The 17,914-nt window shown below is 43.9% G+C and overlaps 1 protein-coding gene across 4 annotated transcripts in view; it reads right to left on the bottom strand.

The window, feature by feature from the left end:
* The window catches only part of FYB1 (FYN binding protein 1), a 52,348-nt gene extending 36,169 nt beyond the window's left edge, over positions 1-16,179 (bottom strand). For all 4 annotated transcript variants that reach the window (XM_079994801.1, XM_079994802.1, XM_079994803.1 and 1 more), the window contains exons 1-2: positions 16,081-16,179; positions 3,668-4,799 (exon numbers count right to left, since the gene is read on the bottom strand). In XM_079994801.1, coding sequence (XP_079850927.1) covers positions 3,668-4,799; positions 16,081-16,083 — 1,135 coding nt within the window. In that variant the 5' untranslated portion in view covers positions 16,084-16,179. The remainder of the gene's footprint in view (positions 1-3,667; positions 4,800-16,080) is intronic.
* Between the last annotated feature and the right edge of the window lie 1,735 nt (positions 16,180-17,914).

Genomic DNA, 17,914 nt, shown 5'->3' with positions numbered 1-17,914 from the left:
GTAGCTACCAATGCCTAAGCAACCACTCACATTGCTGTATTTTTAATAAAGTTGTGGACAAAATTATGCCAAAAACCTTAAACAAAAATCAAGTGTCATTGTGTTCTTATTTGGGGTGTTTTGGGGACCTCGACACGCAATGACGTTCAACCCTTCCCTGTTCTTTTTCAGCTTGATCCCATAAGCTGTTGTCAGACCTGGTGTCTGGGATGGAGCATGGCAAAGACTATATACAATATCAATGTAAAATGAAAAGCAATCAAATCGTACATCAAGGAGGAAATGCCAAGGGACAGAGATAAGCTTTCCTTAAAACCGGACGAAAAGGAGACAGCTGAGTATTTAAAGTGCCAAAGATCCATAGAGAAGTGCCAAAGATCCAAAGATGGCAGAAAGTGAGGAGGAATTAAAGAACCTTTTACTGAGGGTGAAAGAGGAGAGTGCAAAATATGGTCTGAAGCTCAACATCAAAAAAAAAAAACAAAGATCATGGCTACTGGTCCCATCACCTCCTGGCAAATAGAAGGGGAAGAAATGGAGGCAGTGAGAGATTTTACTTTCTTGGGCTCCATGATCACTGCAGATGGTGACAGCAGCCACGAAATTAAAAGACGCCTGCTTCTTGGGAGAAGGGCAATGACAGGCCTAGACAGCATCTTGAGAAGTAGAGACATCACCTTGCCAACAAAGGTCCGTATAGTTAAAGCTATGGTTTTCCCAGTAGTGATGTATGGAAGTGAGAGCTGGACCATAAAGAAGGCTGATCGCCGAAGAATTGATGCTTTTGAATTATGGTGCTGGAGGAGACTCTTGAGAGTCCCATGGACTGCAAGAAGATCAAACCTCTCCATTCTGAAGGAAATCAGCCCTGAGTGCTCACTGGAAGGACAGATTGTGAAGCTGAGGCTCCAGTACTTTGGCCACCTCATGAGAAGAGAAGACTCCCTGGAGAAGACCCTGATGTTGGGAAAGATGGAGGGCACAAGGAGAAGGGGGCGACAGAGGACGAGATGGTTGGATAGTGTTTTCGAGGTTACCAGCATGAGTCTGACCAAGCTGCGGGGGGCAGTGGAGGACAGGAGTGCCTGGCGTTCTCTGGTCCATGGGGTCACGAAGAGTCGGACACGACTAAACGACTAAACAACAACAACAAGACTAAGGTGGAGAGCTGAGAGAAAGCAATAGAGATACATAAGAGACAGGGGCAAGACAAACAGTAAAGTTAAAACAAGTTCAAACTTAATACATGACAACAGAAGAAGCAAGTGAAGAGCAGTCGTCTCACACAATTAAAACACAAAATCCTCATTTTTTATTTAAATATATTTACCTGCAAAATTAATGTGCATACAAAGTTAACTCCAATCAATTAATAACCATATTTTTTAAAACAAATTCTTACAAATAGTTAATGAAAATTATTTAAATACAGGAAGACTTATGGTAGTTCTAGCAATTTTTTTTTTAAAAAAGAAAAATAGCAACCCAGCAACATATATACGCTACACATGTAGAAATACACTTATAAATAGATATTTAAATTATTCATAATTGCATATATATGTTTTTTTTTTCCTTAACTCAAAAGTGACTTATACAGCACATGCATTAAAAGCAGCACAAAAATGTTATAATGGTGAAAACAAAAGTATGGCTATGCATCTTTCATGGTGATGGATGTTTAAAAATAATTATAGTGCCCATTCCCCCCCCCCCACCTCCTGGGGCGAATAGCATCCAGGAACACACTTTTTGGTAAAGTGCATTTGTATGTTTCCCCCTCAATAGACAAAAAGAACAATCTTTAAGAAATATTATGAAAGCGATTCAACAGCAAGCCTAGCAAGTTATGTAATAAGTGTCCGAAAAAAGTAAAAATAAAATAAAACTAAGAATAAGAAGTTGAAAGTGAAAGTTTAGGGAGGAACACAACAAGTTCCGTGCATTTAATTTGAGATAATGATGCAGCATAAAATACTAGGAAGCTTAAAGTGACAGTTAGCATAAGGAGTAGCTTGCATTTATACAGCATTCAACAGGTGTTCCTGATTATGGAGGTGCAACGATGGGGGAATGTTAAACTGGCCAGCTTTCTACTTGCCATTCAGCTATCGCAGGCACAGGAGCTCTGTCCTGGTTTCATTTCTAATATTGTGACCACCTAGACTGCTGTAAGTCTGAAGCAGTAAAATGGGGGTTCACAAATTTGGAAAAGGCAGATGGTTGATCCTTCTGGAACTTCACCAGTTCAGAACATAGATGGGGGATGACATTATTTAAATGTTTCCACACATCCAAAATCCCCTGTGGCAACTTTCCCTAATATTCTATCTGATGTGCTAGTTTACTTTTGTTTTCAACATGAAGGAAGCTTTCTACATGAGAAAGCTTTGAGACTTTCCTGTTTTAATTCCAAACAGGGACAGGTTCAGAAAGGCTGTACAGTGGTACCTCGGGTTACATACGCTTCAGGTTACATACGCTTCAGGTTACAGACTCCGCTAACCCAGAAATAGTATCTCGGGTTAAGAACTTTACCTCAGGATGAGAACAGAAATCGCACGGTAGCAGCATGGCAGCAGCAGGAGGCCCCATTAGCTAAAGTGGTGCTTCAGGTTAAGAACAGTTTCAGGTTAAGTACGGACCTCCAGAACGAATTAAGTACATAACCAGAGGTACCACTGTATACTGATTTCCCCTCTGCCCCCACTCTGCTGCCCCTTAGGATGAATGAACATAACTGGACTTTTCATCCCCCATATCTACTTCCTGCCTTCCTGCTGGTGGTCTAGGCTACATATTACACGCAGAGGCATACATGGGCATCCACAAGAGCAGGACATTTGCACCCTCCACCCCCACATGGACCAGAAGCCCCATTTTTCAGAGTTTTTTGTGTTCGTAGAACCTGAGATATGAGACAAAATGTATGCACACTATTCTTCTCCATTTTTTGGTGAGAAACTAGGCTGTGTCCCACACCTTTCACTGTTCTACTTAGCCTCTCTCCACCTGGAAAAAAATATATCATTGAATGTATATAACTTATCCTCAAAACTGCTTTCTAATCAGGAAAAGCAATATCCATAGTGATGATTTGGCATCAGAAAGTCAGAGAGGGTTTGGCCTAGAGTGAGCAGGTGCTTAACCTTTTCTCTTGCTACTGTTCCATCGTTCCAAATCGCCATGTCTAGCAGGGTTTCCTCCCTCACGAGGTTCCCAGTGCAGGCCAACACACATGAAGAAGGGAATTTCACAAGGTGGGAGAATCCTTAGGGGCAGCTTGGAGTGGGAAATGGCAAATGGGGAAAGGGTAACACATCCCTCTCCCGATCAGCTCTGTGGATGCTGTTTCCCCTGTATAAAAAGTGCAGTCATGGTAAAACTGCACCCATCTCTTTTACTACAATTCAAGCAGTATATGCATTTTGGTAAACAAATGAAATAAATATCTAGCATGGCCCAGTCAAAAGCTCCAGGTAATCAACAGAGTGAGAGAATCAGTGACAATGGAACATATAATAAAACACAATTCAGGACAAGATGTATTGGGGAAATATTTTTACATGGCTCATTATTATTATTATGTCCCCCCCTCCACCAGCATAGAGGAGCTTTTCCCCCACCTTGCATAAAACCAACAGCAAACAGGGGATGAATAACTCACTTTCTTTGGCGTATTTCCTGAATTTTTCAAGGTTAACTGTTGGAGGTCTGCTGGGTTTCTGCGGGGCCAGACCTAATTTGACTGGTGGAGGGATTGCCTTCCGTCTCGGCAAATTCTTGTCCTTCTCTTCTTTTTCAGAGTTACTATCCCAAGGTCCTGTCGTGGTCGCCCTGGGCAGACCAGTGAATTTAGGTGCTCCAGAAGTTGACCCAGAATCCTCTTGAGAGACTTTGAAAATATTCTTGGCCACACTTGGCCTTGCTTCTTCGTTGCCCGGCTGCCCGTAAGATTTTGGGAGGGCCGGAGACAGGTTGCTCTTGTCGGTGACATGTCTCAAGGCTACACCAGGGAAAGGGCTGGCTGTGGAATCCACCCCATTGTCTCTCTTTCCTTCGGCATCCTTGGCCATTATAAATGAGTTGGGTTTGGGTTTGAGGCCTAGTGGGCTTGGAGAAGTCGGATTCAAGGAGGGGTATTTCTTGGGAGCCTCTTCATTGGGGACAGGATGTAGACCTGGTTTCTTCCCAAGGGCTGGCTTCAGAAAAGGAGGTTTGGGGTCATTCTCCTGCGAGGCCGCGATTATTTTTTCTTTAAATCCAGCTGCCATTTGAGACACAGGCTTTGTCTCATTTCCTTGAGGTTCAGGTTTAAAATTCGACCTGGGTAGCCCCGGCGGCCTGAGTTCATTTTTTGGTGCTGTGGAACCAGGCAATCTGTTGTCAGGAGGCTTTGGGAACAATGGCTTGGATTCAGCTTTCAGTCCGTCAGTAGGTTTGGGACCCAAAGGCCTAGGAAATCCAGGTTTTTCATTCGTTTCCCTGTTAGCTGCCTGTGCCAGGGCAGCAACCTTGCTGGCCACTGCATTGCTCTTCAAATGGGGTGGCTTTGGGTCTTTGTCCGATGTGTCAGGAACAGAAGGTTTGGTGCCCAAAGGTGGTTTAAAAGATGGAGATTTGTGGATGTTGCTGGGTCTGGGAGGTGCAGCGGCATTTTCTAGGTGGTTAAATTTCTCAAATGCAGTCCTCGCTACCAAAGACGGCTGTCCTGCTGCTCTGCCTTGCCGGCTGTCAACCTCCCCAGCTGGGTTGTTACTAAACTTTGCCATGATGGACTTCACATTCGTCTTGCCATCCTACAAATGCACAAAGAAGATTTTAAAAAAAATAAAGATGAAGAAGCCGAGTGAAAAGTTGTTTGCAGCAACGTTCGCATATACTGTACTTGGAAAGGGTTTCCTGGTCTGAGGCTTGTGAGGCTCCTGATTGGTTAGAGATATCTCAGCATTCAACTTCCTGTATGGCTAAAGATGTTCAACATTTTGCTACATACTCGTTGTGGTTAAAGTATTATTTCAAGGCGTTTACTGCAGACAAGCAGTTTTGCTGACTGGATCTGGCCTTGCTATGTCTGCTGAAATTTCCCCCTTCCCAACGTATTTGCGGAACAAAGAAGTGATATTATGACCTAAAATGTATGTAGCAAGTGATACAGCTAAACCCAGCAGTTCTGTCCCCTCATAGTGCATGTGTTGTTGGCGTCCTTACAGCCTTGCGAGGTGAGTTCAAGCCTTCCTTACCTCACATTTCATGCTACCCAACAACACAAATCCTGCACACATGCTGATTGCAGTAGACAGTTTTTGACTTTCTTATGCTTGTAGGTTGTCGCAAGCTGTAAACTGGCACTGTAGACTGAAACATGAACCAGTCTAAGAAGCATGAAGTCAGAGGCTTGACATAAAAGCCCTGTGGGGCGATGAATGTGCAGGTCAGCTTGTGCCACATACTCATCCCGTTTTGAAACACGAACCTGTAGATTTTCAAGGCAGAGTGGTCCATGAAGCACTAGAGAATGTGTCAACTGAAGAGTTATCAAATCAGGCTGACCTCATAAGGATGAGACATTAAGACCTGGATGGTTTCTATTTATACCAGTCTGGAAATCATGTAAATGTTGGAACATGACAATGAATCATGGGCGATTTACTTTTGCCACAACCATTCACTTATTTATGAGAAAGTAAACAGGAGTTTGAGGGACGCGGGTGGCGCTGTGGGTAAAAGCCTCAGCGCCTAGGGCTTGCCGATCGAAAGGTCGGCGGTTCGAATCCCTGCGGCGGGGTGCGCTCCCGCTGCTCGGTCCCAGCGCCTGCCAACCTAGCAGTTCGAAAGCACCCCCGGGTGCAAGTAGATAAATAGGGACCGCTCACCAGCGGGAAGGTAAACGGCGTTTCCGTGTGCGGCTCTGGCTCGCCAGAGCAGCAATGTCACGCTGGCCACGTGACCCGGAAGTGTCTCCGGACAGCGCTGGCCCCTGGCCTCTTAAGTGAGATGGGCGCACAACCCCAGAGTCTGTCAAGACTGGCCCGTACGGGCAGGGGTACCTTTACCTTTACCTTTTAAACAGGAGTTTGAGAGGGGGAAAGAAATCATTTCACTACTCCTTTCATTTCTACTATTAAAAGTTTAAATCATTTAATTTATTCAACTAATTTTTTACTCATAGCATACCAATTGAAATTAACGAGCTGTCTCAAGAACAGCTTCTTCTCCAGAGCGATCTCGGCCCTGAATGGGAAACCTGGACTTTGAAAGTCATCTAATCTTCCTTGCTGTATTCTATTGTATTGTTATAATTAGTGTTTTTCTAGTTGTTCTGATTTTGTGTGGAGTGCCCTACCTGGGTGGATGGAGCAGCCAAGTAATTTTCATTGTCCCTGAGAGGGGGCAATGACAATAAAGATATTATTATTATTATTATTATTATTATTATTATTATTATTAATAATAATAAAGGTCCATTAGTCTCAACAGGTCCACTCTGAAACCTAGCTGAATGCTGCCCTTCTTTATCACAATTGCGCTCATTTTATTATTGTTTTGGAGCTAGTTCATTTATTTCCATAAATCCCATGCCACTGATGGGTGACCCAGGTAGACTTCTGTTGCTTGTAACATTGGTGTTTTCTATCTGAACAGTCTCCTGTTCCTCAAAGGTATCAGAGCTCTGAAATTTCAGACAGACTGAGGAAATGGTACTGGATTTATAGGAAATTTTAAAGTGACAAGAAGAGGAGTTATCAGGTGGTGGGCAGGTGGATGTCTGTCTGTAAGCAGCAGCAAAGTACAGTATGGCAGAGCAGAGGAACTGAGTAGCAGACCAAACCTGCTCTACCTGTATATCTGTGAGCGAAAAAAGCCTACATTACAAACATGCTGTTAACCTCAAGGACTCCCTCATCCGAAGGGAGGAACACTGAACTCAACAGTGCTGCAATTGGACCTCCTCAACACTAGGGGAAGTGGGGAGCATGCAACAATCTATAGCTATGGTGTTAAGGGGCATTCTTGTTGCATTTTCATTTCTCACCTTGGAAACTGCTGGCATCCCTCCACCCATCACCATCGTCATCACCACCATAGCCAGCTCTGCCCTGCAACACTTTTACTGGCACTTTCTGATGCAATGCCTTTCCTACTTTAGGATTTTACATTACTTTTTGTTTTTATTTGCAGATTATGACATCAGGTTTCCTGCATTGGAGAGGTGAGCACACCTGGATTGCACTGAGTGAGCGTCACCCTGGGAAAACCAACCTTCGTGATTATCTCCCTTGCCAGGTAAGTATAGCTATAGCTTTGTTTGCTAGATTATTATTCTGATTATAATTTTTTAAAATTCCATTTTAATCCTATCTTTAGTCCAAGGACTCAAGGTGGCATATATACTTATCCTCCTCCCTATTTTATCCTCACAGGGTTAGGCTGAGAGGCAGTGACTGGCAGTGAGCTTCATGGTTGAGTGAGGTCATAATCCGATACTCTAAGCACTGCACCACACTGGCTCTCATTTGTAGTAAAAGCAGCAGCAGCAGTAGCAGCAGCAGCAGCAGCAGCAGCAGCTAGTACAGTGGTACCTCTAGTTACATACTTAATTCGTTCCGAACCTGAAACTGTTCTTAACCTGAAGCACCACTTTAGCTAATGGGGCCTCCTGCTGCTGCCGCACCACCGGAGCACGATTTCTGTTCTCATCCTGATGCAAAGTTCTTAACCTGAAGCACTATTTCTCGGTTAGCGGAGTCTGTAACCTGAAGCGTATGTAACCCGAGGTACCACTGTACTGTACTGGGGGAGAATTCGGTTCGGTTTTACTTAATTTGCACTTCCCGAAGCAGTGCATGAACTGAAACACAGCCATCTTCAACATTTGCAGTTCTCCGAATTTTGCGATGCAGTTCTCCAACCAATCGAAATGCATGCAAAAATGCATATATTTGGGGGGAAATACACATACAAATGCATGTATTAGTGAAAATAACATCAAATGCATTCTATTATGCAAAACTGCATACCCATATGTATATATTAAAAGAAATGCATACCTAAATACTGGTGAGTTTTCATGAAAAAAGCTTTAAAAAAATGTCTCCGAACTGAGGCAGAGTGCTGAGCATGATATTTAAGCGGGAACAGAAGAAGGATCTGGTATGTGAATTCACGTGCCTTCAGAAAGAAAGGCGAAGTCCATGTGATTTCTGGAACAAGAAAAGGCTGCAGATCTTCATTTACAGTATTTAGGGCTTCATTTAGGGCTAGATCCTAGGATTATTTATTTATTTCATAATGTGTTGGTATTTTTAGAGCCACGAGTTAATTTTGAGCATTTCAGGGTGGTAGAGATATGTCCCCGCAGGACTGCTTAGCACACACACTGTTCCTGTTTAGCACACACACTGTTCCTGCAGTAGGGACAACCAAGGGAGGCCTGCAACAAAATGTTGCAGCATGGAATACTTCTGTTCAGGGTTCCTTGGAAGCAGAGCTTAGTAAAAGTATGATCCTCGAAGGCATTTAGCCTGTGCCCGTATCTCAGATGGGCTAAATCAATTCTGGCTGCTAGCAACGCAAGGCCCAACTCAGCTTTGAGGTGGGCAGCTGCTGTCCCACAAGGAAAGCCCCAAAATTTGCCTCAAAAAATTATTTTGTAGAACCTCTAGTTCAGATTTGAAGCCAATTCCCCATATCTCAGCCCCATAGAGCATTTGGGCGATGTTTTTAGAAGCAAATATCTTAATAGCGGGGTTGATTAACTGTCTGCCCTTTGAATGGAAGAACCTATATAGTTGCCCAGTACAAATGCCAGATATTAGCTTAATTGCTTCCAGATGGGGCTCAATAATAATAATAATAATAATAATAATAATAATAATAGATCTGCGTGCTCTTCATTCTTTTTCCAGTTATGAGAAATTTTGTCATTTCTACCACTATGTACAGATATCTTCTTAGATGTTTCTTTCCTGCTATACTTTGCATGCCTTGGCTTGCTTTACAGCTAAGACAACACACTATTGTCTTGCTACTGATAAACTTCAGTGCTGGGTTTTGCATATGGTTTCATTATTTGGCTATAATGGCCTGAAAAGAGAAATAAGAGCTGTTTGCCTTTGGAGAAAACTAAGGTCCTTTTTCTCTCTGTGTGTATGATTCAGACAAATGGAATCAACAGATTACTAAAAAGCTACAGACCAAACAGAAGACAGTTGGAGAGGAGTTCCCACATTCAGTTTCCAAATAAGCCATTTCTTTGTAAAATAACCTAAGGACAAGATCATACAGAAGGGCACCCACTTGGCAAAAGCTACCCTAGACCACTCCATTCTCCAAAGCATGCGAAGCTGTTGCAATACTTTCTGCCACCCTGAATCATTCTCTTTGTCCTTTACTAGTCAAATTAAGGCTTTTCACACACTGTTATTTCCCCTTCAAGCCCTACATCAGCATGAAGGAGAGAGAAGAAAGGGCAAGGAAAGAGGAAGATGAAACATTAGCCAACACTGCCGAACTTCTCTCTCTTTTCTCAACCTCTGTTTTACTGTCACAGAAGGAGAACGTACAAAAATATTCAGTGTGTGCTAACAGTTAAGCAAGCCTTGCGGTTTCCTTGCCTGGAGGACTAGGGGTACATTTATTTACAAACCAGCTAAAGTTCTGGAGCTAACACTTGTAAAGGACTCTCTACAAGTGTGTGATTTGGGCCTCCATCCTTCAAACTGGGATGTCCCAAGGCTATACTTCCTCGTAGCTTTCAAGGACAATCGGATGAAGCTTGGCTGAAGCAAGTCTACTTTTGCCACCAGGTCTACTCACGAGACAATTCTTGGGGCACCTTGAGAGAAGGAAGAGGCAAGGAGTCCCAGACCAAAGAGCACAGTAACCATCAGCTCCTGGAGATGGCAGGAGAGAACTGTTGGGACAACCTTCTCCTCACCTTGCCTTGAACTTCTTGAGATGTTTCTGTTACTGACTACAACAAACTGTAAGAATGGGAAAGAGCTTGGCAAATGATAGTTGCCATTTTCTCCCACATAATAGGGGTCAAATTAAATGTGATATGTTTCTACAGCTCTGTATTTTTATTTGCTGAGGAGTAACTGAAGGGCCTAAATCTAGATTAGGAGTGTGGTATAGCTTGACCCTAGGAGATACCCAACAGAAGAAGTTAATTTTTTATTAGCATTCATTGGCTAAACTTTCAAAAGGCTACACACTTAGGGACTGGCTTCACCCTACCCATTTCCAGTCTCAAGCCCCCTTCCCCATTATGTGCTGCAACCAGGGCTAAGGCTAATGTTAGGAAGGGGTGGGGAATCTATTTTGGCTCAAGGGCCACATTCTTTCCTGGCAACCTTCCAAGGGCCACATGCTAGTGGTAGGTGGGGTCAGAGACCAAAGTGAGGGGAGCAACAAATGTAAATCAGAGTTCAAGGAGGGTGTGAAGCAGGGCTGGCGAATGATGTCGCCTGGGGGCAGGGCCGGCCCGTCCATGAGGCAAACGGAAGCAGCTACCTCAGGCAGCGGAATCCAAGGGGCACCCATCCCAAGGAGTTAAAAACGGCAGAATCTTTAGTTACTGTCCATATATAAAGGTGGTTTATATACATCCCAAGGGACGCAGGTGGCACTGTGGGTTAAACCACAGAGCCTAGGACTTGCCGATCAGAAGGTTGGTGGTTCAAATCCATGCGACGGGGTGAGCTCCCGTTGTTCGGTCCCTGCTCCTGCCAACCTAGCAGTTCGAAAGCACACCAGGGCAAGTAGATAAATAGGTACCACTCCAGCGGGAAGGTAAACAGCGTTTCTGTGTGCTGCTCTGGTTTGCCAGAAGCGACTTAGTCATGCTGGCCACATGACCCGGAAGCTGTACGCCGGCGCCCTCGGCCAATAAAGCGAGATGAGCGCTGCAACCCCAGAGTTGGCCACGACTGGACCTAATGGTCAGGGGTCCCTTTACCTTATATACATCCCACCTTTTCTCTAACATGCTAACATTTTTTTTAACAAGGCACTCCCTGCCCCACCAAGGTAAAACCCAGAACCATGATTTGTCTGAAGGAGCTTCCAGAAAATAGGACTTGTTGCTACAGGATAGGGATAGCTGGATAGCAGGTACTAATGTGATATGATCACACTCTTCTTTATCGCCTTTAATTTAGCTGGATATCAAGATGTAAAAGTAATTGAGGAGAATAATACACAGGGAAACTTATGTAGGATTATCCAGTGTACATGAACTCCCCTCAGTCATGAATTAACCAGGTGGCCTTAGGAAAGCGATGATGGCCTTCACCTCAGTTCCCCATCTGTAATCTCCAGAGGAAACAGAGCTGGCCTGCATTGCTGAACGGTTGTAATGATTCCTGAGATTATGCATGTGCATTATTTTGATCACTCAAGGAAAAAAGTGATACACAGATATTAAGTATTATTGCCTCCAGAGTCCTCTGCCTGACATGTTGTTAAGAAGCCCATTCATTCCAGAACAAGGCTGTACCTTCTATTCCATCTTAAATTTGCATATGTAAAACATCTGTGCAGTTATTTGTGCAACACATTTGCCCATGGCCATGAATTCACACAGCTAATCCGCTTCCTGCTCTGAGCAAATGCAAAGTAGATTTAAACAAACTGCCTGAAGTATCACGTAAACCTCCAGTGGGGCACTTCTATATCACATAAGCATCGTGGCTGAGTGGGAATTTGAACCCTGGTTTCACAAATCCTAGTCTGGCACTCTTAACCACTATGCCATACCGGTTTACAATGCAGAAGGTTGTGTGCAATGTTAGTCCTACTCAAGAGTACCCATTGAAATGAATGGACAGAACTGAAATTAGGTCCATTAGTTTCAACAGGTCTGCTCTGAGTACAATTGAGTTGGATACAACCTATTGAGTTGAATGTTTTAGGAGTCTATTCTACCCAATGTTGCAAACTGATTAATGTGCTGTGGTAGTGCCACCTGCTTGATCTTCCTATTGGTTTAAGTGTTATCTTTCAACTTTCAACCTCAGTAAATATTAACAAAAATGCCCCTTCCCATTAAAAAGGCATCTGTTCAAATGTGGTGATTCACAGGGATACATGGGTAATTTTGTCTCTGATTTCCTCTGTGATATGACCTCACCCTCACCTTTCAGGTTATGGGACAAATCTACATATGGTCAAGAATCCTTAGCAGTTTAAATATCCCAAACTATGCATGTATATTTTGAGAGAAAATACTTATGTATTAATTTATTTAACAAAATGTATGTGCCCATGGATTGTAAGAAAAACTTCAAGTGGTTTACAAAAATAATCTAAATTTTTATTTTATTTTTAGAGCAAGTACATATTTGGACACATATTTAAATATGCCTTCTGAAGTACCGCAAGCATTTAAATAGTATTTTAGAGAAAATATTCATTTAAATATGTATTTAAATACATATTTAAATGCATATCTTTAGAGGAGTCTTGCTTTAAATGTCATAGATTAATGGGGAAAGGGATCAGAATTGAATTAATGGAGTTTTTAAAAAATGTGAAAGTAATTTTTCTTTTAAAACAAAGTTTGTCAAAAATGTTTTCCAATACTCTTTCCCTGCCCTGACTGAAATAAATAAATAAATAAATAAATAAATAAATAAATGCAAAAAGAGCTCAGGGATCCCAGCAGCAGAGTGCAAAAGACATCAGTGCCCACTCTCCTTTCATCTATAGAAAGCCTCACGTTTCAAAGTGCAATTTCGTCCTGAAAATTGCATGCATACGATTGCAAAATGCATGAGCACTTTTTGCATATTTGTAAGGAACCCAAGACTACCTCTCTGCTGAAACGCTTTCCCTCCTGCTTTGATCTTCTTCTGAAGCAAGGCTTAAAAACTTGCAGAGGAAGATGTCTAAACTGCACACACTGCAGAATATCAAAGCCCCCTTGACCTCTTAATTGCTCCCTGCTGCGCAGCTGATAGGTAGGAGGGGGCTCTGAGAACCTGATGAAACCCAACTGCAGGCTGCAAACAACCTGGAAACAGGGGCTTCGCCACACCTGAGATCTCCCTGGCTGTTCTTATCATGCTATTTCACTGTAAAAGCAGGATTGCTGCTGAAGGGCCAGTAGAGATCAAATACAACAATTTTGGCAAGAAAGTCCTTATCATTTTTTTTTTAAAAAAGTATTTCCCTACTTATCAAAGCTGGCTATTCTTGTGGATGAGGGAAGACTATTCCTCCCCTTCTTAGGGAAGGGGAGACATAAATTGCAGTTTGATTCCATAAAAGAGATGTTCATGCATCTCCTACCTAATGTCCACAGGTGTACACACACCATATGTTTAAAGCACATTTCTAGCACGTTGGGAAGAAACATGGGAACTATAGTTCACCACTTGCAGAACTATAATTCTCAGCATCCTTTACAGTGCCCAGGGTTTGGAGGGAGGAGCTGGGAATGTGCGTAAGCAGGCCACTTTGGCCATGAGCAAGATGCGTGCCCATGTTGCAATCCTTCCTACAATATGCTGGTGCCATGGTTGGCCGTTGGCGGTTCTCTATAATGCTCTGCTAAGCGCAGACTATGGTGGACACTGATAAGAGTCTCTCTCACACACTCAAGGACACACACACACAGAAGGAATCACTGCATGAAGTCACTGCATGAAGTTACATCACTCTTTCACAACTCCCAGCGTTAGGTGGAAGAGGTGCAGAGCTGATTAGGATCTTCAGGGGAAGGTCTGAAGACCGCAGGTCCACAGACAATTTCTCGATCCAGTCAAAGCCTCAGCCCCAGAAAAGAACAATGCGTACATAAAACAGTACTGTACTGGAGACGGCTTTTATCTTATATTTACATTTGGTCTCATCGTACAAAAAGACAGGCTGATTAATCATTTTATCTGCAAACCCCTTACGTCTGCTCTGTCAAGGGAAATCACATAAAAACTATGCAGAGAAGTAATGCAAATGTTAGTCACGCCACTTTGCAACCAATTTTAAGGTATTTCTCTAATTGATATTCTTCAGTAACATATCACGTTTCTGAGAATTATACTTAGATCTCATCTTTTCTCCATGGATATCAAAGGGTTGTAAAGTGGTACCTGGGGTTAAAGACGCTTCAGGTTACAGACGCTTCAGGTTACAGACTCCGCTAACCCAGAAATAGTACCTCAGTTGAGAACTTTGCTTCAGGATGAGAACAGAAATCGTGCGGCGGCGGTGTGGTGGTGGCGCGGCAGCAGCGGGAGGCCCCATTAGCTAAAGTGGTACCTCAGGTTAAGAACAATTTCAGGTTAAGAACAGACCTCCGGAACAAATTAAGTTCTTAACCTGAGGTACCACTGTAAGTTGTTTCTCCTCCACCCCCTAGAATTCAGGGGTGCCCAAACTTTTTCCAAAGAGGGCAAGATTTGATGAAGTGAACATGTGTGAGGGCTGACCAAAGTTGTTGTGATTTTACCCTAGGGCATATACTGCCACAGGGGCCGGATTAAATCAATGGGGCGGGGCGGGCAGAACCACACTTTGGACATGCCTGCTCTAGATCATTTACCTCAGCATCAACCCTGGGAGGTGAGTTAGGCTGGAAGAGAGATCCTAGTCCACGATCACCCATACCCTCCAGCATTCCTCAGGTGAAAATAGGGACATTTCTCACTCCCCCACAACTGACCCTCCTCGACCTCCCAGTTTTGTCATCCCAACCCCTGCAGAGCATTTTTTTCACCACTACACAGGCACACACACCTTCTACCAGCCTGAGAAAACCTCTTAATCCCAATTTTATTTTATTTTATTATTTGGTAGATTTACAAAAAGAAAAAAAAATACATGCACACTAATAAGTTCATTTTAGAAAGGGGCAAGATTAGATGCAGACGCACAAAGCATTTTTTTAAAATAAAAAAAAATCTAGACTCCTTGTACTTTGCTCTGCTCCCTCTTTCTTCCCACCCAGACCCTGTCCTCTACCTGCACCTCGGGGCCAGTGCATTATATGAGGCCTCAGCAACCATAGCCTTTCCTCCTCCTCGCCGGCTCTCCAGCAGCTGCTACGAGATGCCCAAGGGAAGAGGCTGACACTGGCAGTCATGGGGAGGCCAAGGAGAGGCAACAGGGTGCTCCCTCACAGCTGCCACTGCTCAGGACATCTTCCGCCCTGAGCTCAGCAGCGGCAGCACTGGTGGGGGAAATAGGGACATTCCAGGATCGAATCAGAAGCTGGGAAGGCTCTTGTAATTCTGAGACTGGCCCTGGAAAATAGGGACAATTGGAGGATATGGATTGCCCCATGAGCTTCATGGTTAGGTAGGAATTTGAGCTCCATACTCCTAGCCCAACACTAACCCATTGGTAGCCTACGTGGTGTCTTGCAGATGTTGTAGACTTTATCTCTTATTGTCTGTGACCATTGGCCATCCTGACTGGGGATGATGGGAGTTCCAGTCCAGGACATCTGCAGGGCACATTTACCACCCCTCCTCCAACCACAACACAACTCAGTTTTATCTACAACTTGTGATCTATGGAGACGAGTGCAGCCCACCAGCTACGTAAGCATGGTGGACCACCAGGCTCTTGAGAAATGCATTTGTGCAGCCTGTCTCAAACTGCAGAAAGAAAAGGAAAGGCATTGTCATAGGAACATAGGAAACTGCCATGCAGCAACTCTGACCATTGGTCCACCTAGTTCAGTATTTTCTACCCTGAACGGCGACAGCTCTCCAGGGTTTCAGAGACAGCAGTCTCTGTCCGCCATGCCTATAGATGCTGGACACTGTAACCTGGACCTTTTGAATGAAAAACATGCACTCTGCCACCTTGTGCAGGTGAGGCACCAGGTTGTGGCTGATGGACGGCATTTGGCTCAGTAGATCACAAGCTGCGTGCAGCCTGATTGGCTGGTCTTGCTGAAAGTGTTTCTTAGAATGCTACACAGCTGCCTTTTCAAAGATATGAAACGAAAACGCATACATCAGCCACTCATGACCGCTGCTGCAAAACAGTCTTACAGCTGTCTTATCACTTTAGTTTTTAATAACTATTTCAGCGAAACCGATGAAAATTAGAAAAGTCTGCACTTACCATGACAACAAAGTTCTTTGTGGGATCACAAGCCTGCTGAAGAACGTAGTGTTAGAAGAGGAAATTTTTCTTTGTCCTTTTGCCTGGAACGGTTAACACTTTGAAAATAGGAAGTGGGCTTGTTTTTTTTTTCTTTTCTAATCCAGCCTTCGTAGGAAAAACCAAACAAGTGCAATTCTTAGTTTGCATATTTTGATCCGGCAACTAGCACGGCTTGTAGCAGTAACCTGAAAATGCCCTGTAGTGCTGGAGGGGCAAAGGAACTGGGAAATAAATAAACAAACAAATACAGTGGTACCTCGGGTTACATACACTTCAGGTTACAGACGCTTCAGGTTACAGACTCCACAAACCCAGAAATAGTGCCTCAGGTTAAGAACTTTGCTTCAGGATGAGAACAGAAATTGTGCTCCAGCGGCACGGCGGCAGTGGGAGGCCCCATTAGCTAAAGTGGTGCTTCAGGTTAAGAACAGTTTCAGGTTAAGAACAGACCTCCAGAACGAATGAAGTTCTTAACCCGAGGTACCACTGTAATAGTAATTATTTTATTTTATTTGTACACTGTCCATCTGACTGGGTTGCCCCAGCCACGATGGGCAGGAGAATACACGAATAACTAGAAAATCTCCAGCACTATATTAATGCACACATTTCTATTTTTGGGGGGTTTTTTGTCTTGCTTTTCTAGGAGCTGCAACAGGATAGTTGATTTACCATATTTTTTCCGTGTATAACACGCCCCCGTGTATAAGACGACCCCTATTTTGGGGGACTCTAAATTTAGAAAACGGGGGGTGGGGGGGCCCAGAGTTGTTGAGCTTTTTTGGGGGGTCTGAAAATCATCTGCCCGCTCGCCACCAGCAGCTGTCAATCACCAGCCCAACAGAGCAACTAATGAAGCAGAATAATGTGTGGTGGAGAGCCTGGCATTTGAGATTGCTCTCTGTTTCTCATTTTCCCAGGCTTACTGTAAGCTTGGTTCTCCACATTTCCGCAACAATTTGCAATTATTATTTTTTTAAAAAAAATCTTATGAAAATTCATCCACATTTTAATATGCATTTCTCCTAATATACACATTTGTCTTTGCCTAATACAGTGGTACCTTGTGTTACGTACCACCCCCTTTACGAATACTTCAGGTTATGCGCTCCGCCAACTCGGAAGTAGATGCCCCTTCTTGTGAACTTTGCCCCGGGATGCGAGCGGAAGTCGCGCTCCGGCAGCAGCAGGAGGTGCCATTAGCGAAAGCGCGCCTCATGTTATGAGCGGTTTCCAGTTATGAACGGAACTCCGGAACAGATTAAGTATGTAACATGAGGTACCACTGTATATAAGGTAAAGGTAAAGGTACCCCTGCCCGTACGGGCCAGTCTTGACAGACTCTGGGGTTGTGCGCCCATCTCACTTAAGAGGCCAGGGGCCAGCGCTGTCCGGAGACACTTCCGGGTCACGTGGCCAGCGTGACATCGCTGCTCTGGCGAGCCAGAGCCGCACACGGAAACGCCGTTTACCTTCCCGCTGGTAAGCGGTCCCTATTTATCTACTTGCACCCGGAGGTGCTTTCGAACTGCTAGGTTGGCAGGCGCTGGGACCGAGCAGCGGGAGCGCACCCCGCCACAGGGATTCGAACCGCCGACCTTTCGATCGGCAAGCCCTAGGCGCTGAGGCTTTAACCCACAGCGCCACCTGCGTCCCCACCACTGTATATACTTTTCTACAAAGCAATTTCCTATAACATAATGCATCTTTTATGCTATTTTCACTAATCTATGCACACCAGTATATGCATTTTTGTACACATTATTTGCACTGCAAAATTTGAAGAAGTGAA

This window comes from Podarcis cretensis (assembly GCF_951804945.1).
Source record: "Podarcis cretensis genome assembly, chromosome: 11".
NCBI lineage: Eukaryota > Metazoa > Chordata > Lepidosauria > Squamata > Lacertidae > Podarcis > Podarcis cretensis.
This window is presented reverse-complemented; position numbering and strand designations above follow the sequence as displayed.